This window comes from Chiloscyllium punctatum, chromosome 42, assembly GCF_047496795.1.
Source record: "Chiloscyllium punctatum isolate Juve2018m chromosome 42, sChiPun1.3, whole genome shotgun sequence".
Classification (NCBI taxonomy): Eukaryota; Metazoa; Chordata; class Chondrichthyes; order Orectolobiformes; family Hemiscylliidae; genus Chiloscyllium; species Chiloscyllium punctatum.
The window spans coordinates 24,565,419-24,591,444 of NC_092780.1; the positions used below are offsets into that span (position 1 = coordinate 24,565,419).

Consider the following 26,026-nt stretch of genomic DNA (forward strand, 5'->3'; position numbering starts at 1 on the left):
TAAGTTGGTATTGCTATTGCAAATTTCTCTGTGTTATGTTGTAGTTCTGGAATGTATTAAACACGTTTTTCGTTCTTTTATTTGATAGATTGATTAATCTTGCTAGACAAATTCTTTCACAAGATATTGATGTGGCTGGTAAAGCCAGGGAGCATTTATTAACCAATCCAAATTGCTCTTGGTGATGGAGGCTTTGTGTCACAATTGATGGTATTCTTACCCTGAGCCAGAATCTTCAGGGGCAAGTCCCTGTCCAAGACTTGATTGCCAAGAAAGATGCATTCATAACGCAGCCAAGCACATTGAGTACCAACTTGTAAATCCTAATATTCACCAATGGCAGTTGGTAAAGGTAGGTGAGGTACTTGGTCAGCTATGTGATCGAAAGAAATTTGGAGTCTCAAGCATCACTGCTCATTGCTCCAGACAGCAACATGCAAGTCGAAGTGCATGTTGCTGCAATGATTCAGACTTCCTCCCCACCTCATTTACTGCATTAGTTGCTCTTAATGTGGTCTCCTCTACATCGGGGAGACCGAGCACCAACTCATGGACCAGTTCAGGGAACATCTCTGGTCCACATTCACCAACCAACCCCAACGCCCTGTGGCCGACCACTTCAACTCCCCCTCACACTCCCCTAAGGACATGAAAATTCTGGTCTTCCTCCACCACCATATCAAAGCCATCTGCCAACTGGAGGAAGAATACCTCATCTTCCACCTCAGGACCTGACAACCATAAGGAATCAACATTGACTTCACCAGTTTCCAAATCTCCTCAATTCTCACCTCATCCCTCCAACCCTCCAAATTGGCACTGCTCTCTTGACCTGATCTGCCTGTCCATCTTCCTTCCCACCTATCCACTCCACCTTCCCCACCGACGTATCACAATCACCTCCTACCTGCATCCACCTATTCCTGTCCCACCTAACTACCCAAGCCCCCTCTTCATTCCTGATGAAGGGCTTATACCCGAAACGTCAACTCTCCTGCTCCTCAAGTGCTACCTGACCTGCTGTGCTTTTTCCAGCGCAACACTTTTCAACTCAGACTTCTGTGACGGTCCATTGGCTGAACTGGCTGGATGCCTAGTTTCAATCAAATTCATGTCAACAGCATAAGCTTCAATCATCATTCTGTTTACAGTAACGCTAGGACCTACTTCCTAGCCCTACCCATGACGCAGGTTATGGGCACTGAGAGTTGGACCTGCCTTCAGGCCAAAAAAATTGAATAATGAGGCAGTGAGCCTCATTCTTAATTACTTGCTAATTTTTGAAGAGCCAACAATGTTTCTGTGAGTCTGGAGTCAGTAAGTCACCAGGTGAAGAGGACAGATTTTGTGCCTGAAAAGATATGAGTGAATCAAGCATATTCTAAAATTAACCAATGGTTTCATAACATCATTACAAGTGCCAGCTTTTCATTTCCAGATTTAATGAATTTGAATTTAAGTTGTCCAGCTATAATTTTGAATATGAAGTCTTATTTCCCAATCATGGTGCCATGTGTTTGAGTACCCAGCCCCTAATGATTCAAGCATATGGGCATGATTTTCTGATTGAATGAACCAAAAATCGGAACCAGTCTGGACTTAATCTTGTAATAGCTTACTAAAAAATTAAATAGGTCACAATTTCAATCAATATGGGCAGTAAACTAATGATCATTTTCTACAGTAAGAGTCCTGCTGTTTAAAGATTGTTACAACATCTTAGGAACTTAAAATTCAGTAGCAGGGATTTAATAATAACTTTGCAGGTTTCGTGGCAAATGTTGGAAACTTTAAAACATGTTCTGAAACAATTTATTGGTTTATTGTTTCAAACATCACTCATTATTAAGTCTCTCCATTAAGGATATTGCCTATTGGTATCAGCGAATTCAAAACTCGGTGACAAGAAAGTACATAACTATAGATTTTATACAGGTCTCTCCAGAAGCTTCTGTGATTGGTCTTGCTTGAATGGAACTAGATGTCTGAACCTAGAAATTTGATAGCCTACACCAAGATAACAGAAGCAAAATAGGCATGTAATGTACATAATTAAGTGGGAGATATGTCTGCGCATACTGTGATAGAAGTGAGAGACTAATATATAGGTTTAAGATAATCTCTATGCATTCAGAATAGTATCTGAGTATGTGTTGGTCAGTTTGATTTGTAAGATAGCTTGTTCATATTCTCAACAAACAGTCAATTGTTAAAGGGATGCTGAAGGCTATAAGCTTGGAGGGAAGTTATCTTTCTGTGGAGGCAGGTGCTCTAGGAATGCTTCCGCCAGGCCCTTATTAAAATGCAGGTCTTTGCCCTTGATAGCTTGAGGCCCTTTACGATTGTTTCCCGGACCCACATTCCTATTGAACTCTCTCACTCAACAACCCATGAGCAGCCTCTGAGACCATGAAATGCATTCTGAAGTGGCTTGTAAAATCTTATTGAAGCCAGCAGACAAATTTACCACACTCGTGACACTTTGCTCATTAGGCATGTGACCCTGTACCAGGATTGATCTCCAATTTGGAGGCTATTCAATTTTCAGTTTTAGATTTTAATATTGTATGCTTTGCATCAGAATCCTAAAGAGGTACATTTATTTGCTGGGTTTACCATTCCATCAACTGTCAAATGTGCATTTCAGCTCCTTAAATCAGATCATTCCTAATCCATTTGAGATTTCAGAGTCTGAGTTTATAATTAAGGAACTTTGAAATTATTGAAACACAATCTATTAAACAGTGCAGTAAAAGAACTGTAATAGGAATGAAATAATACAACAAAGTCTACAGGTATTTAGCTATCAACATATTCAAGCTAATACTGTTTGCTGGATGAATCTATTTAACTGGATGGAACTAAAGTAAAGAAAACAATTTAATGTTGTTCCCTTGAATGTGGTAATGCATGTTTCGAGATTCAGAGGTGTGTGTGTGTTTGTGTGTGTGTGTTAACATATGGATCATTGTGTCTGATACAGCATCGAGTCACAGCATACAATAATCATGTCATCCATCATTCTAATTTAGACAATGTAGTCTGACGCTAGTTGAAATTATTTAAGTTAAGTGATCTTGTGGCAATAGGCAGCAATAGTCATTAAACAAAAATTGCTGCTTCACACCTCTTAATCTCTAACAAAGGAATATATTAAAAGAAATGACTGATCATCAAATTATGCCTTTAATTCAAGAACACATTTGTTCAAAGTGAAATAGTAAAGTGGAAATAGAAACCTACTGAAGCATCTAGATAATTAATAGTAAAACCAACACTTTTCCAATGATTTTGAAAAGCAGGGCATTATATAATAGAGACACAGACCTTCAATTATCAAGTGTTGGTTCATCTCTTTGGCATATTCCCAAGGGCTCTTGCCTATGAAAATGTTGCAAACATCATGCAGTTTGGTATCACAAACTAGATTATTGTTATGGAAATGACAAAACAGTCAGCTTTTCCAATAAATCTGCTAATCACCCTGTTCGAAATCAGCAACAATCACCTTGCAATTCTGGAACTAGGCTTGTTCAGTTTCCTCAATGTCATTAAGCTAGTTTTCAGGGATTGTGCAGCGACTATCATGCTCCATAATAATATGTCACTATGTCCACACTCTGACACCCTGGAAAGCTTCAAAATGAATAGTAGTAACCTTAAAAACTCAGCAGCCGTTTACTTGTAAATCCTGTGAATAGCAAATCTATACATACAGGGAAAAAAAAGTTAAAGTCTTTACATTTATCATACATCATTTATATTAATTATGTCCAGCTAACTAGCTAAAACGTCATGATCTTTTAACATTTTGTAAGGTGTTATTTATTTTGAAAATAGTTAAGATATTATTTACTTGCAAAATGGTAGGCTTTTATTAACTTCTTCTTTCAGTTTCATCCTTTCTTCGACATGTCAAAGTTTTGCTCCGACTTCATGTACAATTTGAAAACATGGAGTGTCTCAGATTATTGTGTGCTTCTGTAACTTCTGAACTTATCTGTTATTTGCAGTAATTTTTAATTTTCCTATTGTCATTGATTTATAAATTGGAGATCAATCCTGGTACAGGGTCACATGCCTAATGAGCAAAGTGTCAGGAGTGTGGTAAATTTGTCTGCTGGCTTCAATAAGATTTTACAAGCCACTTCAGAATGCATTTCATGGTCTCAGAGGCTGCTCATGGGTTGTTGAGTGAGAGAGTTCAATAGGAATGTGGGTCCAGGAAACAATCGTAAAGCTGATGACCTAGCTTATTGAGATAGCACAAAGCAGGCTGCCTAACTACAACCAGTACTGGAACATGCCAAATGACTTCAGTTCTCTAAGACTGAACAGGGTTCCTCCTTTTGAACTCTATCCAAGACATCAACTGAGGAAAGTATCAGGCAGACGTGTGATGAGTCTCACGGTTGAATTGCCCGCTGACATTCCCTTTCAAGTCACCTGAAGAGATATCTGATGAGGACAATGGTATCTGTGCATACTTTCTTCAACAGGAAGCCAATATTTTCAAGAGAAGTGGGGAGCACTCATGGACAAGAACATGAAACAGAAAGGTGGAATCACTAAGAGAAACTTAAAAATAATATCAAATGCAGTTATTCCTTGATTGAACCTTAGGCATTGCTGTGATATTAAGGAGTTTCTTTCTTGTTCAAGTATGACCAGCTGATCAATACTATCTCATGTCCATTGTGTTCTGTTATACTACTCCAGCTTGTTTTGGTAATTGTGAAGCTCTAGTGTTAGAAATTTGTCTTGTATAAAAACTAGGGTATTGGATTATTCCTTGTCATACACGTCACCTTGTTGTCAATACCATTGAATGGAAATGAACATTAGGAAGGATGTACAACAAGTGACTGATGTAGTAGCACTCAAGATAAAGGTCTAACCTTTTATGTTTATTTGTTTTCAACTGCAAGTTAGGATTTGAAACTTTACTGCGAGGCTTTACCCAAGAATTAAATATCATTTAAACACATCTTTCTACACACAGGAATCCACACTGAGTGACGACACCAGCCCACGAAGTGTTAGTCCCAGAATTTTAAGTAGTTCAGCTGTTGAATCGAGAGCCACGCCTACCCACGTTTACTCTCTGTCCTCGGATGAAGTGAGTATTAATGTTAACTGCTGTTATGATGTTTTATTTGCATTCTTAAGGTTGGCGGATGGGTTTATCTGTCCAACTTGGCTCCAGTGAGGATTAAAAATTCAGTCCCACATCCCTGACTAATATTTCCATTTCTGAGCTCAGAAAAGCACCACAGTTCCTCTGTTTGACAGCAACAAGTTTCACTCAAAATGGTCTATGATTGTAGGCCTTCTTGTTTTATTGCTATTTTTCCTATAGTTCACAGCATATTAACCCAATGTTATTATTATTGTGAAAGAGCTTAATTATTATGTTAATACATCTCTGATGTGGACAGTGATGAATGTGTGTTTGTCCCCCATTAAGAGGTTGAACAGTGTACAGCTCTGATTCTTTGCCTTACCATCATATATAGTGTAACAATTAACATAGATTAACGGATATGAAGAAGTCTGGTCTGGGCTTTAAAATAGAGATGAAGAGGAATTTTTTGCACAAAGAATAATGTGTCTATCGAATCCTTTATCCCAGATGACTCTCGAGGCTATCTCATTAAGTGTATTCAAGGCTAAAGTGGACAGATTTTTAATCAGGAAGGGAATCAAGGGGTATGGAGAATGGAAGGAAAGTGATCGTCAGATCAGCCAGGACCTCATTGAATGGTGGAACAGACTGGATGGGCCGAAAGGCCTACTTCTGCTCCTCTATCTTATGGTCTAATGAGATTGAATCAATATCTGAAGAGCCCACATGAGACAATGATCAGATATACTATCAGTGATGGAGACCTTTCCCCAGAAGAATCTGAAGATTGAGTGAGGCAAGGTTGAATTGTGGGCAAGAGGATTCTCAGAAGATTTCCCCAAGGTATGGCTCAATGGTTTACCCTAAATGAGGTGAAATAATTGAAGACTTAACTGAAGAGGTAATGTGAGATATAATCAGAAGTAGCGGTATATCCATGTCAGGTCAGCTGTTCCAGGTCTTGCCAAGGACCATCTGGTTAAAAGGCTGATATAAGCAATTGGTTGGTAGATGTCAAGCTGTAAAGAAACTCTTACATTATTATTCACATTTTTGTTCTTTTTGAAGTTAAATCTTCCTTTTACTGCAGCATGGCTTCCTGCTATGATTTTTTTTACAACTAAGTGAAAGTCAGAAGGATGAAGCAATGAGGTCAGAGTGTTTCTTTAGCTCTACATTGTTATAGCGATGATAGCTGGCATTTGGGAGCTTTCAGCTGATATTAAAGCAATAAAGCCGCAAAATTGCAGAATTGTTATGGCTCAGAGGAGGTGATTCATGCCTATGTGTCTGTACTAGGTCTGTGCATTTTGAATTAGTGCCAGTCTCTCACCTCTGTGCATTGTTTTTTTTATAGATATTTTTATTAGATATTTAACATTTTTACAAGTTTACAAAAATAAACAACACTCTCAAGTACAAACATTGATATACAATTAAATCTTAAACATATAATAACCAAAATTTTACAAAAGAAAAATACCGAGAAAAATAAACAAAACTCAACTAACTACTAACCAAAGTGACTTACATTAAGTCTCTTACATTAGTCAAATAAGAGAAAGAGAAAAAAAAACAACGGATAACATAGAAATTGGGTAGTGAGATACACACTCGGAATGTGTTAACATCAAATGTAACAAAACCCGTATTCGTGCGGGCTTCCTCTCCCAAGGGGCCCCGGACCAGCCAGGTTCGTAATCTCAATTAAATAAAAGCCCTTGTTAGAATAGCCGAAATATCTGTATTCATATAATTCAAGAAGGGCTGCCATATTTTATGAAATAATTCGGTCTTTCGGTGCACCAAATTTGTAAGGAAGTCAAGGGGAATACATTCCATAATTAATCTGTGCTAATTTGAAAGTCCAGGGGGGCCCTCAGCCACCCAGTTTACCAAAATATTTTTCCTTGCACAGAAAGAGAGAATAGAAAATAATCTCTTCCCATGCATATCCAGGGAGGATAAGTTCGAAAAGCCCAAAAGGAGAGATACAGGGTCCACTCTAATTTCCGTTCCTAAAATTTCTGTCAGGGCACTTGCTACTTTAGTCCAGTATCTACGGATCTTATGACAGGTCCATAGGCAATGTACAAGAGTGCCCACCTCTATTTTACATTTGGGACACATTGGAGATGCCCCTGCCTTAAATTTTGCCAATCGATCTGGTGCTATATGGGCCCTATGAAGTATCTTCAGCTGGATAGCCTGAATTCTGTTACAGATGGTGATTCTTCAGGCATTTTCCCAAATGTCATTCCATGTTTCTATAGAGATTTCTCGTCCCAATTCCTGATCCCATGTTTTAAGCAGATTGTCCATATCTCTCGATACTTCATCATGTAGTAAATGATAAATGGTACTGATGGAGGATACCCCCATAGGTCGTAGTACTCTACATTCTCTATCTGATTTATAAAGAGTATCTAAAAAAGTAGTCTTCTTCTGTATGTAGTCTCGAATTTGGAAGTATCGATAGAGGTCTCCATTAGGTAATCCGAATTTCTGACGCAGCTGTTCAAAAGGCATCAAGACCCTATCTTTAAATAGATCCCCTAGACATGGAATACCCCTGGATCTCCAGATTTTAAAAGTGGCGTCTGTAAACCCCGGTTGGAATCCCCATGCTCCCACTTTCGGCGCATGGGGTATGTTTTATGTGAGTTGCCCTCATTTTGCCGCATTATATTCCAAGCTTTAATTGTATTTAGTATTATAGGGTTTTTACAGTAATCTGTAATGATTTTCCTCTTGTCTGAAAATAAAAGGTTAATAAGTGGGCATTTTACTTGAGAAGCCTCGATGTCTGGTCAGATTGATTGTGGATCAAACAAGACCCAATCAGCTATGTAACTTAATAAGGAACTTAATTGATATTTCCTAAAATCTGGGAAGTCCAATCCTCCCCTTGCCTGTGGAAGCTGTAGCTTCTTCAGCTTAATGAGGGGCCATCTATGATTCCAGATAAAGGAACCCAACCAGCCATATAATTTACGTAGTGCCAGCCTTGACAGCATCACCAGAAGCATTCTCATATGGTATAGGAGACGGGGCAGGACATTCGTTTTAATTAGTGCTATTCTACCCAGCCAGGAAATTGGAAGGTCTCCCCATTGCTGGAGGTCCTGCCTTATCCTTTCCAGTAAATGCATAAAGTTAGCCTTGTATAACTGACCAAATACTGGGGTAATAAAAATGCCTAAATATAAGAAACCCTCCAGGGACCACCGAAAGGGAAAATGGGATCCATCCACTAAGTGAGGTATCATAGCAAGGCCACCCATTGGCATAGCCTCCGATTTTGAGAAATTAATTTTATAGCCTGAGAATGCGCTAAATGTATTAATAAGTTGGATTAAACGAGGTACGGACATCAGAGGATTACTGAGAAATAGAAGAACATCATCTGCATACAGGGTAATTTAATGTTTACCTGTTCCAGTCCTCGGGGCCGTTATATTAGGATCAGCCTGTATAGCTTCTACTAATGGCTCAACTATGAGCGTAAGTAACAATGGCAAGAGAGGACATCCCTGACGGCAGTCCCTGAAGCTATCCGAACATAATCCATTGGTAACCACAACTGCTTTGGGATCACTATACAATGTTGAGACCCATTTGGTAAACACCTTTCCAATGCCAAACCTTTCCAATGTGTAAAACAAATATGACCATTCAACCCTATCAAATGCCTTTTCTGCGTCTAATGAAACTACTACTCCTGGTATCTTTCCCTGTTGGCAGGCTTGAATCATATTCAAAACCCTTCTAATATTATTGGATGATCTATGGTCCTTAATAAACCCCATCTGATCCTCCTTTATGATATATGGCAGTACCCTTTCTAGTCTCAATGCTAACGTTTTAGAAAGGATTTTAAAATCTACATTTAGCAAGGATATTGGTCTGTATGACGTATAATCTTCTGGATCCTTTCCTTTTTTAAGGATAAGAGAGATATTTGCCTCTTTCAGTGAAGACAGGAGACAGCCCTGACTATATGCATAGGTATACATGTCCATAAGTGGACCAGTCAATAGTTCTGTAAATTCTTTATTGAATTCAGCTTGAAAACCATCTGGGCCAGGTGCCTTACCACACTGAAGTTGCCTGATTGCGTCAAGTATTTCTTGGACTGTTAGGGGAGCATTTAAGACCGATACCTGTTCCGGAGTTAGGTCCGGAAAGGTCAAATTTTTAAAAAATGATTGCATCCTCCTAGCCCTGTCTTCACAATCCTGCGATTTATATAAATCAGAATAAAATTTTCTAAAGATTGCATTAATCTTTTTATGATCATGAGTCAAAATACCCGTACTTTCCTTGATAGACGTGATAGTTTGAGGGGCCTTATTTTTCTTTGCAAGAAATGCTAAGTATCTACCCGGTTTGTCGCCAAACTCATATAACCTTTGTTTTGCAAATAATATTTCCCGCTTAGCCGTTTGGGTAAGCGTAGTGTTTAGAGCTGTCCTAAGGGCCGTAATCCTATGCAATTTAATAATAGAAGGTCAATCAGCGTATGCAGTTTCGGCTGCTTTTAAGCGAGCTTCGAGCAGATGCTGTTGTTCACCCTTTAATTTTTTCTGGGTCGCTGAGTAGGAGATGATCAAACCTCGCACGTAAGCTTTGACGGTCTCCCACATCATTGATGGGTTGCTAGCCGTACCTAAATTGATTTCTAAAAAAGTTTTAAATTCTTGAGAAAAGTACTTTACAAATTTACTGTCTTTCATTAGGAAGGGGTCCATACGCCAATGCCGAGGGGATGTCCCATTGTTCCTCGCCTTGGTTTCCATATATACAGCAGCATGGTCGGAAATTGCTATACTACCTATTTTACAGGATGATATGGAATTTAAAAACATCGAGGGGGCAAAAAACATATCAATTCTGGTATGGCATTTATGTGGATTGGAGTAAAAAGAAAAATCTCTGCCCTGTGGATGAAGACATCTCCATACATCCACTAATCCTAATTCTTTGTTCAGATCCACCAATTGTCTAGATCTGGGAAATACTCCTGCAGTACTCTTGGGAATCCTATCTATTTCCGGATCCATAATACAATTAAAGTCTCCCCCTATAATTGTATGATGGGCACCAAGAGCCATCAATTTTGAGAAGGCTTCCGTTATAAATTTAAAGGGGGGCAGTACAAATTTAAAATCCCATATTCTTCTCCATTTATAAGGGCTTTAATCAGAATATATCGTCCAGATTCGTCTTTTATCTGATTTAGGATTTTGAAAGGGAAATTCTTCCGAATAAGAATAACAACTCCCCTGCTTTTTGAGCTAAAAGAAGAAAAAAAGGCCTGATCAAATCCACCCTGCCGTAATTTCAAGTGTTCTTTATCCAACAGATGTGTCTCCTGTAGGAGAGCTATATCAACTCTTTCTTTCTTAAGATTTGATAATATTTTCTTCCTTTTGACTGGCGAATTACTCCCCTTGACATTCCAGGTGCACCACTTAACCGACTGATCAACCATAATCATCCGGGCAAATCCGAGACCCCTTGGGAGGGGAAAACCTATCCAGAACATCCTGAGCAGAGAGCATATAAAATTCACAAAAATAAAGGCTCTCTAATACACTCACAACAGTATAACAAAAAACTATTTCTAAATAATAAAAAAAGGTATAAAATGTACTTAAATGGAGATTTTCCCCCTTGTTCCCAGGGGGTGTAACTTCCTTTCCAAAGGTCCATCGTATCCTCTCCCAACCAATGCCCTACCCTTGACCCAGGCTCTCCTCAATAGGATGAGGAGAATTCAGATATAATACAAAGCTAGAGTTAACAGTGAGCACCCTACTCCTACCCCCACCCACACCAACACCTGGATATATTTGGTAATGTTAATACCATGTATAAACTTATATAACTATAAAATTACAACCTCAGCAAATAATAATTAAATATAATAATACAAAATAGCAAGGGAAAAACAATCCCGCTCCTAGAGACAGAGGTAAAATAGAATAAGGTAACCACCTCCCCCCACCAACATTAACTAAACTCCCATATATATATATATATATATACACACACACATATATATACACACACACACATATATATATATATATATATATATATATACATACACACATACATACATAGTTAAATAGAGAACAAATAAATAAATCCCTCTCCCCACCCCCCAAGATAATATTAAAAGTAAGGTAAGAAAAAAGAAAAAGGGGGGGAATATAAACCGGAGTGGGGGAAAGGCAAACCAACATCCATTGTCTCTTACAATTTATCTAAGAGAGTCCAAAAATTCCTTAGCCTTTTCTGGCGATCCAAAGTTATACACGGATCCTTCATGGTTAAAGCGTAGCGTTGCGGGTAGCGTAAGAAGTACGCTAAGTTTTTAAGTCCCTTAAACACTTCTTCGCCTCATTGAATGCCTTCCTCTTTCAGACCAGAGCTGGGGAAAAGTCCTGGAATAACATAATCTTGGATCCTTTATAGATCATGGCTTGGGAATCTTTTCCAAGATTTCTAGAGGCTTCTAGGAGTATCTGCCTCTCCCTATAGCTCTGTAGCCGGAACAGGACCGGGCAAGGGCGCCGGTTCGAGCTGGGCCCACGTATTGCGACCTGGTAGGCCCATTCCACCCTTACCTGGCCTGATCCAGCTTCCAGATTTAAAAGCTGTGGCAGCCACTGCTCGAGAAACGCTGTAAACTGGCCTTCCTCTTCCCATTCGGGAAGGCCCAGCAAACGAATATTTTTTCGACGACCTCGATTATCGAGGTCATCAATATGATTCTCTAAGGTCCGGACTCGCTGTTCGAGAGTCCGGAAACGATCCACGGCCAATTGCGCTGTAGTTTTGGAGGTCGCGGCCTTTAGCTCTGCCCCTCCGACTCGGCGCTTGATTTCTTTAATGTCTTGGTCGTGCTTTTGCAGCGCGGCCAAGAGTGAGTCCCATCGACTTTGGGATTCTTCAATGAAAGCGTCGATCTTCACATCGAGTTTAGAGATCATTTCCACGAGGCTTACCACCGTAGGCAAGTCCCCCGGGGTGGCTGCGGACGCCTCTGCTGCAGCTGGAGAGGGTGGGGGAGAGGTTCCTGCTTGCTGAGAGCTGCGGGCTCCCTTCCCTTTCGTCATTTTTGCTGAAGATTAAATTGTTTAAATTCAACACTGAGCAACTAATTAAATTAAACAGTTATTTTAAATGATTTGGTGAGTGTGGTGGGGGTGGGTGACCCACTTTGCCCAAGTCTTGGGAGGAGCACTGTCGACTCAGACTTGCTGGGTCGCCGCCATCTTGGATCCCCCCTGTGCATTGTTTTAACTTAAAATATCATCTACTACCTTCTTGAATGCCTCAACAACAACTGGTACCAGTACTTCTAGGGATTGTATTCTCCACCTCAAATACCAAAGGTTACAGCTGTGACCTCACTTTCACTTCCCTGAATACCTCTCTCTCTCCCTCCCATTGCTGGAGGAAAACATCCCATGATAGGGCAGAAAGAGTCAAGGCAGGTTGGCGGCTATCCGACCTTTAGATCCTCACCCCTCATGTGGACAGCATCCTGAGTCTGACCCATACAAGCAGCTGACCAACTACATCCAAGTCTTTGGACTGGTATTGAAGGCTGTCCTTGTCTTAATATGTCCCTGAGCAAAGGCTATGCCCCTTGACTTGATTGAGGACTGTTGACAATGTGACAATGTGACAAGCTTCCTGGACTTTTGTATGTACTAAATAGAAAGGCAAAACAGAAGTAACATGAGCCTGTTGCAAGACTGCAAGGGGCAAAGGGCAGAAAGAGCAAAGCAATGCAAGGCAGGTATGCTGTGAGCATCCAGGTGGGCTCAGGGTGAGAGTGAGTGCTACGAGAGTGATCCAGTTTGTGAGCTGAGTTTGTGTCCCTGGCAGCACAGTGTCCTTGCAGCAGCGTGTCAATGATAGCTGCCAGTGCAGAAGTGTCCTGCAAATGGATCAGAGATGTGCCATGAAGGTTCAGAGAAGAACCAGTTCTGAGGAAGGGTCAGTGGACCCAAAATGTTAACTCTGAATTCTCTTCACATCTGCTGAATTTTTCAGCAATTTCTGTTTGTATTCGCAACCAATCAACATCTACCTTGTCAAACAGCCTAAGAAACTTATGTTTCAATGAGGCTGCCTCTCATTTTCTAAATTCCAATGAGTGCAGGCCCAACCTACCCTCATAAGACAGTCCCCACATAGCTGGGATCAGCCGAGTGAACCTTCTCTGGACTGCCTCCAAGTGACAACTATATTCTCCCTTAGATAAGTAAACCAAAACTATGCACAATATTCCAGCTGTGCTCTGCCTTGTGCCTTTGTACTTTTAGAAAAGCTTCCCAATTTTTATATACCATTCCCTTTGAAACACCATTCCATTTGCCTTCACAATTACCTTCTGAACTTGGATACTAGCTTTCTGTGATTCATGCTCAAGGAACCTCCCAAATCCTCTATGCTGCAGTTTTCTGCTCCCTCTCTCTAAACCTGTTTCAATTCCTCCAATCTTGCTGCTAAAGTGCATAACCACATATTATCTTGGACTGACTGGTCTATAATTTCTTGGATGATCTTTCCAACCATTCTTTTCCAAACAGAAAGCTGTAAAATAGCCAGCTAGCATGTATAGCACTGGAAGTAGTAAAGAGAATTCAATTGAAGATGACTTCAGTTTTTAGAGCACTAAGGAAGAAATAAAGGGGAATTGACTTATTTGCAACCAGTCAAAAGATGATAATGGCAGACAGTAACAATCAGTGTGTGCAGATATTATTAAGTAACAGATTATTTAAAAAGCAGTTTGCAGTTTGTTGCTGATCTCTTGGGAAGCTACAGGAACAAACACAGTAGCTGTACAGCCAGCTGATGGCAGTACCATTGGCAATTACCATAACAACTGGATCAGCATTGTCCATTGGATGGGAAATTAAAGACTAATCTAGCTTCTGGAAAGTTCTGAACAAAGATTGTTATGCTCTATCAGTATAGCTATATCTGAAGAAGGGTCATTGGACCTGAAATATGAACTCTGATAGATTCAAGATTACCAAGGTGTGCAGGAATGTAGAATTGGGGTTAAAATCAAACTACCCATGATCTTATTGATCGATGAAACAGACTTGAAACATCAAGTGGACTACCCTTGTTCCTTTTTTGGCATGTTCATATCATTGCTTTCTTTACATTTTGTGAGGAGTGCTGCCTCACAAAATGATGAAGTAGAAAAATGAGTAGAGATTTTATTTTAAACTGGTGGGGGTGTGAGAGGTTAGAGAAAATTAAGAAAGAGTATTGTTTTTAAGTTGTACATGTGATCACAGAATACTTACATCAGGCACCACTACATAATTGAGTGTTACAGCACATAATTGGTTTCTAACTCAGTATTTTCTCCAAATGCTTCCTTAATATCTCAATATCTTACAAAGGAGTTTGAAAATAACATGATGATCAAAGAATGAGAAATCAAAACAAAACCTGGATAGTTTCGAGTCATTGTTGCTGGGCAACTATTTACAGCATCAACTCTATACAGTTTGCAGTGATTTAAAACTCAGGATCAGAATTTGACATGTGATTTGTGAGCACTTCAAACAGATTTCATTAACTTATGGCAGTAAACTTCGAACAAACCAATTTATTTCCACAATAATATATTGAATAACTGTGAAAGTCAGACTGTTTGAAATGTAAAATTCAAACCTAGTCATATTTACTTTCCTTAATAGGATGGTTTTGTATCAACTTTTGATAGAATGAACTTTACGTGCTTTGTATTTGAATCAAATGAATGATATTCCAGACACTTGAGACAAATCATTGTGCCCCATTGAAATGCAATTCTGATAAAATGTGACTATTCCATGTCCTTTGAGAAAGGTCATAATGGACATTGCAGAGGATTGAATTCATGATTGATTCATATTTGATATTTTTTTCAAATTAACATTTGGAGAAATTAGACATTGGATTTGATGGTGCCTTTCTATGAAAGGTAGGCATTTACTTGTTCTAGTGATGTTTACCCAATGCTACCAATTAGTAGTGTATGAAATAGGTTAAAGGCGAGAAATGTAACAGGGATTCACATGCCAGGGGTGAAGTTACACTTGGCTCAATCTTCTCTTCAGCTAATTATTGCACATCACACGGTGATTTCATTTTATATTAACAACATTTTGTACAAATTTCTTGAAATCACTGTGCTTGTTATCACACATTTTAGTCAAGTATTGATCAGTTATTATTTTCAGTACATGGAAAGTGTGTTACAAACTGCAGAGCCATTTTTCCACTGTCATTATGTTTTTCATTACATTAAAAGAAACCTGTCTTAGTGAGCAGGGAATCCGTGAACTCAATGAAGGAAGAATCCAATTAATCAGGTTCACTGATTCAGGTCTAATCAGCCTCCGTTAAGGGGAGGATCTACAGATACTGTGCTTCAGAACCTGATCACTATCGGACAGAATGCATCAATCTGTTTAAAAATCAATACTTCATTTAAGTGTCTTATCGTTATTCAAATAAAAATGATTATAATGAAGGTTACTTCAGCTCAATACTTATCTTTTAAAAAAATTACCACTTGCACATCCTATTATATTCTACAATGTGACACCACATATTCCCATGAAGGTTTGTAAATAAAAAACACACATGTCAGGATTGATTCTATTTTAAAATATGTAAATGAGACAAGTGGAGATATTCAACAACATATAATTGTGTAGTTCACTTTTATGAGGCATTCAACATCTAAGTAACATATCTTTAAAGCTCATTTATCCTCATGGGGTACACTTCTGAGATTACAATGTCAAATAATTGTGTGCCATTTGTTTCATTTCCCAGTTTCTTGATGAGGGACAGCCTTACTGCCTTGTTTCTTCTTGGACAACTCAGCAAGTCTGCCAATGGCTGACTGGGTTAAACATGCACCATTACATATCGGAATTCACCGCTGGCAATATCAATGGTGAACAATTGTTGCTCTTGGATGGAAGCAAACTGAAGGTAAGCTGGTGGGTGTGGAGCTGAAAGTGGGATTTTGATAACAAGGATGGCTTACTGTGTAGTAGTGATCAGGGAAGGTCTTCTGATCATTTCTTTACACTTGGCAGTCTTATACTTTCCTGTTCAGTTGCTTAAGGGAGCCTTCTATTTTCAATTTCAGTGAGCAATGTGACTGAAGAAAATAAATAATGCATGAGATTATTTCCCTGTTGCCTTTCTTGTGTGATTAAAGGGAGCTTCTTCTTCCTGTACTATCCTCCATGTGCCACAGCCATTATCCCTCAGGTTTTGTGTCTTTTGCCATCAACCCTGAAAATTCAATGTTCGCGTTACTGGCCATGGTTTAGAACCCTGAGCACCTTAACTGGACCTGGGGGTATGTAGTTGGGTGAGGGTGAGGGGACTCAAAGAAAGGGTATAGCTGGCTTCTCTGTCCCCTATCCTTCAAATGATCCTTCGATACTGTGTGCAATGTCAACACATAAAATTTGGGGTTCCCTTTCCTTTAAAGAGTTGTGTAACACTGTGTGCTGAACAAGTGATAATTTTATATATGTTATGAAGATGTGGGTGTACTGTCCCTTTAAGAGAGTTGAAAGCTTGCAGAACTACCTGACACAGCACCAAGTGTTCTGAACAAGATGTAATGTCACCTTTTCGTCCAGTAGCTAGTGTAGCTGGTTTTCTGGAAGCAATAAAACAGATTCAAATTAGGTCAATCAGTTTAAATTATACCCCAAAAAATACCAAAATCCAATCAAGTTTGAGTTTAGTACATTAACAATCTTAAAAGCCAATGACACAATCTGATGCTTTGGGGGTGTAAGATCAGGGAAAATTGAACAGTTGAGAGGAGAACTGCCAAGCCACCAGCATGTACAGACTGTTCAGTAACCTGTGAAACAGAAATCCTCAAGAAGAAGTAAAGAAGACAGAGGAAGATATAATGAGAAGATTCAACATCTGGATGGTTTTGAAAATTTGAATTTTTGATAAACCTTAATTGGGGGTTTTATCGGACTAGTATTGTAGAAGGGGAAGATAAAAGATAAGTTAGAGAAATGAGTTGTAAATAGTTGTTAGTTAATTATTCCCTTTTATACTTTCAGAAAAAAAGTTGTTAACTTTTACTTTAAATAGGGCTTGGCCTCTCGAATTTTTACAGATTACCGCACAGGGTAAATCTTCTCTGCGTTGTTGGTTAAATTAAGCAGGGGGTTTGCCCCATATCGTAACAGTTTGGGGGATTTGAACCTGGGACCTCTCGCACCCCAAGTGACAATCATAACATATATAAAAAAGCTACAGTTGAAGAAACCTTTCCATTTGGGACACTCTTTGGTTTAATACGCATGGGTCATTAGAAACAACATCAAATCTTTTTAACATTGGCAGGAACTTTCCAAGGCAGAAACATTAGAAGCTGCAAAGCAAGTGGTTGCAAGATTTTCAGGCTGATTGAATGACAGCATCTTTTTGCCTAATCGTAGTTGAGTCAACATTACACCTGCTTCAGTGGATACTGTCACACTTTACCTGATCAAATCTACTGGTGATTTAAATTCTCTGAATTGGAGAGGACAGACATGAAGTGGAGATACCCATCTGGCCCCTGCAGACTTTTCATTCACTGACCAAAGTGGGAATTCTCCAGGAAGTTTAAGCTACTGATTGGCAATTTCCGTGCTTTCTGGAATGTAGCGAAACAAAAGTCTTGTATCTGAGTTTAAGTCAGAGGTTTTAGTTGCTCTGGTGTTCATACCTGAATACTTACTCAGGAAATAAAGATGGACCAAATCTAGTCTGACTCTTGGGTATCTTCAGAGCTGACACATTCAATCTCACCCTGCCACAGACTGCCCGTCCAGACCCTCCAAAGCCTCCCTCAACCCTTCTGACCCACTCTTCCAAAGCCCTGAACACCACCTGACTAACCCACCTGCCCCCTCACTCATGACCTGACAATCCCCTGCCTACCCAACTACTACTTGGGCAACCTTATCCACCTATCACTCTGTCCTACTACCTCACCCACCCACCCATTCACTCACTCATCCCCCATTCATCATTTTACCATACATCAACTAATGCAATAGAAAGGGATCTGTTCTCCCTACCTCTTCCCCAACATAACCCTGCATGACTTGCCTCTGCTGTGATGGGATACTCCAATTGGCTGAGCTCCATACTTCGGGTCAAGCTGGGCTCGGAGAGCATAGCAGGAAATGCAGATCCGCACTAAGTCGAGGTAAGCTCAAGTCAAGGCATTATCTTTGGGGTCAGTGGAGGCTGTTTTTCAAACAATTCAAGTGAAATTGAAGGCATTGCAGATCAAGGTGTCAAAGTTGCAAAGCAACTAAGAAACATAAACAGTGAGAACAAAGCTCACCAGTTGTAAAAGTATTTCAGCACAAATAGAGCAACTCAATTATATACACGATCCAAATAAACTAAAGCTACCTTTTAACTTTTCAGTAGAAGTGATGTCTGCAATACTTCTGGCCATGGATGGACAATCAGTAGAGGAGGGGTGAAACATTGGCAGAAATCCTGGTAGCCTGCTCTTCTCTTCACTTAATGGCTGAGTAGCAGTGAAATCATCAACCTTCAAGTTAAAAAAATGACAATGGAAATAATTATAGTCAGAACCCTGAGCATCTCCCTCTTACCCAGAAACCTCCCCCCTTACCACAACCTCCAAGTCCATTACAGAGCAGTTAATGGCAGATCGAGGAAATGTTCAGCAATCAAGCTGGTCAAACTTCACCATGGACACAGTGTGTGTTTCTGGGTTGAAGTTACTATTATATGCAGACTTGGATTACTGCATCGAATTAAAGTGTTGCAGTACATCATGAACCTGATGGAATATAAAAGTTATGTCAGTTTTGATTAAAGATTGGCTTAAGGACAAGAAATAGTGATTTGAGGTAAATGGCAGCCTTTCAGACTGGAGAATGGTAGAAACTTGTGTTCTCCAGGGGCCAATGGTGGGGCTATTCCTTTTTGGAAATATATGAACTAATGAGATATTGGAATACAGAGTAAAGTGACCAACTTTGAAAATTATACTGAATGTGGAAAATAATGAGAATGATGCCAAACATCTGCAATAGGATTATACAGCTGGCCAAAAGTAATAGATAGAATTTAATTTAGAGAAGTGAGAGGTGATGCATTTTGGAAGAGGTTATAGGGACAGACAGAAAATGCTCAAGGGCAAAGAGCACACAGTGACAGTGTGACCTCAGAATTCATATGTATAAATCCTTAAATGCAGCAGGATATATTTGCAAAGATTAATTAGCAAAGTTTACCATATATAATGCAAAAGCTAAAAAAGAAGTTATGCTGAACCTTTATTATGCTCTGTTAGGCCACAACTAGAGTACTGCATCCAGTCCTGGCAGCACCCTTTGCAAGGATGTGAGTGGCACTGGCACTGAGAGGATACAGAGGAGATTTACAGTTCCAGGGGTTTTAGTTGTGGTTTACAAGATTTTAACGTACTTTAGACGAGATAGAAAACAAAAAGCCTTCTGAGTGTCCTGCAGTTCATCGAGTACTCTATTCTCATGTTATTTCTTCCAAAGTGCATCATCTCACATTTATCAAGTTTAAATTCCACCTGCCACAGGTCTGTCCATCTGCCCAATCTGTCTACATCCTCCTGTAACCTAAAACCATTTTCCTCAATATCTACCACCTGGCCAACCGTCGTTTTATCTGCAAACTCGCTTTCCATCCTCCCTACATTTTCTTCTATATCATTTATATATAACATGAACAGCAATGGACTCAGCAGTGATCCCTGTGGTATTCCAACATTCAGTCACACAAACAGCCTTCAACAACCCCCCTCTGTCTCTGACCACAAAGCTAATTTTAGACTCAACTTGGTCAGGTTACACTGGATCCCATGTACTTTTACCTTCTTTACCAGTGTCCCATGCGGACCTTGTCAATGGCTTTGCTGCAATCCATATAAACCACATCAATTGCACTACCCTCACCTATACACCTGGTCACCTCTGCAAACATCAATCTTTTTTTAGGCATGTCCTACTTCTGACAAAGCCATACTGATTAAACCCTAATCAAACCTTATCTCTCCAAGCAGAGATTAATTCTCTTCATCAGAATTTTCTCCAATAGTTTCCCTACCATTGATGTGCGACTCACTGGTCTATTATTCATTGATTTATCTCTACCACCCTTCTTGAAAAGTGGAGCCACATTAGCTGTCCTCCAGTCCTCTGGCATCTCTTCTGAGATCAAAGAGCAATTAAAAATTTGGGTCAGAGTTCCTGTAATTTCTTTGTTCATCTTCTTCAGGACCTCGGGATACAACTCATCTGGAAATGGGGATATATCCACTTTTAATTCCACATGATGATATAAAAAGCTCTCCTGAAGTCATTTCATGAAATCTGCTTCCCGCTACCCCCGCCCCCAAACCTTTAGTCTATGAATATCCCAATTAATATTGGGGAAGTTGAATGTATTTTCAGTGAATTGACTGCATAGCTGCTCTTCTATTGCCCACTCCCAGCAATATGATTGCCCCCTTTTTATTCCTGAGGTGCACCCAGAAAGCCTCATTTGAAGACATGTTATCATCTCTCTTTAAGAGAGCAACTGGCTCCTTAATTAACAATGCGATACCATCTCCTCTCTCACACCCTTTCATATCCTGCCTGAATACCCTGGAATATTGAGTTGTCAGTCCTTCCCCTCACTCAACCACATCTCTGTGAGGGCAACGAAATCACAATTCCTTGTTTCAGTCCATGTCCTCAACTCATTTGTCTTACCTATACTACTCCTAGCATTAAAGTAAGGGCAATCCAGCTTTGCCTTTTTCACTGAAACTCAACTTGGCTCACCTCTCTCTGCCTTGGTTCCTTTACTAAAGTATGCTCTATTAAACTAAGAATCTGTGTTCCCAGCCTGACCAAATTTAAATTCCTCCCGTCAGTATTAGCAAACTCACCCATAAGATGCTGGTCCCTTTCTAGTTCAGATGAAGACTACCCTGCTTATACAGGTCCTACCTTTCCCAGAAATGGTCCCAGTGACCAGAGATTTACAGCTTCTCTCCTGCACCAATTCATGAGCCATGCATTCATCTATCTTATTCTTCTATTTTCATACTTGCTAGCATGTGGTGCTGGGAGTAATCCAGAAATTACAACCTTTAATGTTCTGCTCTTTGGCCTACTGCCTAGATCCCTAAACTCCTAATGTAAGACCTCATCCCTCATTCTATCAATATCACTAGAACCAATGTTTTTCATGACCTCAGTCTTATCACCTTCCTGCCACAGAATGCCCTGCAGCTGCTCAGTGACATCCTTCATCCCGGCCCTGGGGAGTGAGCATACCATGCTGGCGTCATGTCAGTAAGTGCAGAGACACCTCTAAGTTTCCCTAATTAATGAATCACTATCACTATCACTCCTATGGTTTTCATCCTCCCCTCCTGAATAGTCAGGATACTATGTGGTGCCAGAAGCTTGGCTCTGTCTGCACTCCCTTGATGAACCAGCTCTCTTATGAATTTCCAAAATGGAAAGCCAATCTGTGAGCAGACCCCAGGGGACTTCTGCACGATCTGCCTGATTCTTCCACAAAGCACATAACTTCATACATGTGCCACAGTGTACCCAGCCACTGCTCGAGCTCAGAAACAGAGAGCTCAAGTTTCTGCATTTTGGAGTACCTGTGGTTAGATTAGAGAAGGGTCAATGACTCCCAGATATGACATGTCACGCATTCCATTCAACAGACCTTATCTGCCATGACTTAAACTTAAATGTACTGGAACTTACAAACTCCTCATAACTCAAAAAGCACACAAATGTCCTTACAAACTACAAGCCACATCCCCTCTACACTGAATTCCCTTTGTACTTCACATTCCCAGAAACACACAGTCACTCTGGCTATGACTCACTCAGGGATGTGCTCTTTCCCAACTGCTCATGTAAAGCTTACTACAGCTTCCAGTGGTGCTCCATGTGAGGAACAAGGAATGCTGGTTTTAACCAGGAGGCTGAAAGCCCTGAGTTAGGCAGATGCTAAATATCTATAGGAATGGCACATTCCCAAACAATGCTTCTCACTTTGAGAATCAGGCCTACTATATTCAATCCTGTTCACGATGTCCCTGACACATACATGAGCATTAGGGTGAATGCACAAAAGAGCAAGAAGATTTATCCCAACTCTAAAGCTATAAGAGATGTTTAGAAAGATGTCAAACTATTCAGCAGAGAAGGAAAGAATTAAGGGACTATTTTATTGAAGTAGAAATTGCCCCCAAACTAAATCTAGAGTAGTTTGAAATTAAGCAAAGAATGAAAGACCAATAACCATAGGCATGAAGTGCTGAAGCATACATTCAAAACAGTAATTGATGATATAGAGATAAGTGTTTGGAATATTATACTAAAATATGCAGTGCCATCAGAAAAAAAACTCAATAGCCCACCTTGCTGATCCACATGAGGAGCTCTACCATTCAGCTCTAGATTGAAAAAGATTAGAGCATTTTAAAAGATAATTTGGGACTAAAATGGAAAAGTTACATTAATGGAGGGATTAGCTGAATCATCTTCCATTTAGCCCTGAGAGTTTTGAGGATTGCAGTTATTTCAAAGTGCAGTAATCTAAGTACTGTAATTACTGTAATATTACAGTAATTTTCATGTCCTTGAAACTAGAATTTGAGGATTATTTTATTTCTTTCACACAGGCCTTGGGAGTCATCAACTCACAGGATCGAGCGACTATCAAAAGGAAAATTAAAGATATGAACACAGCAGTGGAGAAAGAGAGAAAAGCCTTGGAGAAGCTAGAAAAACAGAAGGAGAAGCAGAAGAGAAAGGAACAGGAACAATTGCAGAAAAAGAGTTAAGCTGGGCAGAATGATGAGGTGTAAGCACACCTAAACATTTGTTTCCAATTCTTCAGATTTTAAAACATGAGCAACAAGAAGAAGTGCAAGGAGTCAGTGAATTAAACAGAACATTGTATGGCAGATCGGTTTGTGGGATTTGTGAATGTGAAGTGCAGCTCTACTTCACTTTTGGACAGTTCAGGGCTGTAAAGACAACCTCTAACATTAAAAACAAATAATATTTCACAGGGCAGGCAAACCTTTCCTTTGTGAATTATCACTGAAAATTGTGCTGCATTTCCTCTTACTGAATCCATCCTGGGTCAGATACAAAGAAAGTATATTCTGTCTGGATAATATACACTATAAAAAAAATTAGATTTATCTCTGAGGATAAAATATTCCTGAGTTTTATAAAATAATTTATTGGAGTGGTTCTGAGTGCATTTGAAGCACTGCTAACTTTTAAACAACGAGAAGAATAAGAAAACTATCCTTTAAAAATTGAATTAACTTTTTTTAATTGTCAAAAATACTTTCTAATGATTAAAGCAGCTATTGGAAGGACAAGGGAGAGGTAAGGATTAATCATGCCTGAATTTGAAATATTATACCTGTTTAAGCACAATCTTCTCAGTACCTGAATTCTTCCACAATCTAGATTGTGAAGAGGGTCTCACCTAATCAAATGAGTTTGCTGGAAATTGTGCTATGATGGTAGAAAAACATTGCATGCATGCCTGTATGGAATGCTGCAAATATGAGCTAAGAATTTGGATTGAAGAAAAGGAATTAGACAATGGGATGCACTTGGTACCTTGTTATTTCTTGAGCAAAGTCTTCCTTAACAGACTGTCCTAGAGAATATGATGTACGGTATATTGGTGATAAACTGTGTGCTTTCAGAAGATCTCATTTTGTACATATAATTGTGCAAACTATTCAGGATTTGCAAGTGAGCTCATTAACAGAAGTTTGAAATTAGTCCAAAGATCGAGGAGATAATGAACATTGTTCAGACCAATGTAATATTAGTACCAGTTATGTGACCTTAAACAAAAATTCTGGCTTGTACTTAACAAGTAAATTTGCAAGTTAAAATATTTGTGATGCAGATATATGTTTTGCGTGTTGCAAATGTAGCTAATGTTTTAAATCCAAATGGTAACACTTGGCAGAACCTGTCAAATATTATGGTTATGACTTAAAGAGAATTACTGAATACCCTGCAAGAGGCAATTTCAGAATATTTTCATAGTGACTCTAATTTTACCATGATTCAGGGAATTAGAAAGAAGAAATAAAAATCTAATTATTTCTCTTTTTTGGAAGCTCAACCTACTGTAAATTGTGACTCTTTATGAACTCTAGTGAGTTGCTTGCCCCATGGGACAATTGTTTTCCATTCTTGTGTACATTGTAGGAAATACAATATTAGAATGGACAGCTCAACAATAAAATACAGATTCTATTTAAGGTTTCACACACCTGCAAATATACAGCATGGCTTTGAGAAAGCATAAATGAGTTAAAACGATTCCATCCCTGTTAGCAATACAACAAGAAGTAGATGCATTAACATTATTCACTATCAATTCAAGCTAAAATTTGTTAGCCAGGTACAGGTCAAAACATTTGGAGAATGGTTTTGTTTGAATGAGTTGATTTAATTTTGGATTTCTTTAGACAACTAAAAGGCCCTTCAAGTATGAGGTGGATTTTAAAATCTATAATTTTAAATCATCTGAAGATGACCTTTTTTTTGTAAAATGTATTTTTGGATACTTGGTTTAAAATTCAATGAAGGGATTTTTCATTTGGCTCAGAATTTACATAGATATTGGAATTTCACATTGATTGAGAATCTACACAAGCCATTAGGCTTCTGTATTTGATACTGCTGATACCAGTGAAGCCTTTGAATTTGAACATCTGATATTAAGCAAAGAAACCGTGAACAGCTGATAACCCTCTAGCCTGGTGGAAATGCTGTTCATAAGCTTCTGACATGTTAGGCAAAGATGTTAAAGACACTGTAGTTAGTTGCTGCTGGACTTTGAAGGGCAGAATGAAATCAATAAGGTCTCTGGCATAGCACAACTCAGGTTTGCAACTTAGCCTGAGCGTCAAAGGTAAAAGATCTAGCAGAATGATGTAAGATCAATTTGTTTAAATAAGTTGGACACATAAGTCACATTTAGATCCAAATGTTGGTCACCATCAAAAATGGAAAAGCTGTTGACTATCCATTAAGGACTTCCAGTTTTTTTTTCCCCTGTGGTGAGCTGATCTAACATAACAAAGCCTTTTGATAATTGTACACCGGAACCCAAAGAAAAGTAGAGCAGTAGATAGCTCTAATGATATGAACGAACCATACCACAGACATTAGGTTTCTTTTCAGACTTTGGAGTTCCCAATTTCATTGTCTAACTTATAATTGTGCACCTGGTATGGCACTCAAGTATTTCAGCTGTATCACAAGGAGGACAGCTGATATACAGCAGAATTGAGTTCATGATGTGCCTAATATGTGGAAGGCTCTGAGTGCCGTAGACTTTTTGGCAAATTTTGTATGACAAATGAACATGATGCTAAATAAAGCTAAGCACCTCTTAGTGTAAATAATTGGCACTCAATATGAACTAATACCAAAATTAATGCCTATTTTATTATTTAAACTGTTTTACGTCCATAAAATAGAATTATAGCATTGTTATAGTACAGGGGGCTATTCGACCCATTATGACTGTTCTGATCCTCCGAAGAATAATTTACATGCTGCCATTGACCCCCATCCTCTTCCTACACCATTGCTTATTTCTCCTGTTCAGACATTTTGAAAATGTAGAAAAATTAACAGCACCAAAGAAGACATCGCCACCTGTTGTGTCTGCACCAACTGAGAATCAAACTTCTCAGCTTAATACAGCACTTGGTGCAAATATCTAAAGTTACTGGACTTTAGA

At 39.2% G+C, this 26,026-nt stretch overlaps 1 protein-coding gene across 2 annotated transcripts in view; it reads left to right on the forward strand.

The window, feature by feature from the left end:
• samd14 (sterile alpha motif domain containing 14) overlaps positions 1-24,160 on the forward strand; it is a 214,208-nt gene extending 190,048 nt beyond the window's left edge. For both annotated transcript variants that reach the window (XM_072561668.1, XM_072561667.1), the window contains 3 exons: positions 5,003-5,119; positions 15,995-16,156; positions 22,914-24,160. In XM_072561668.1, the coding sequence (XP_072417769.1) occupies positions 5,003-5,119; positions 15,995-16,156; positions 22,914-23,075 (441 nt within the window). In that variant the 3' untranslated portion in view covers positions 23,076-24,160. The remainder of the gene's footprint in view (positions 1-5,002; positions 5,120-15,994; positions 16,157-22,913) is intronic.
• Positions 24,161-26,026: the final 1,866 nt, after the last annotated feature.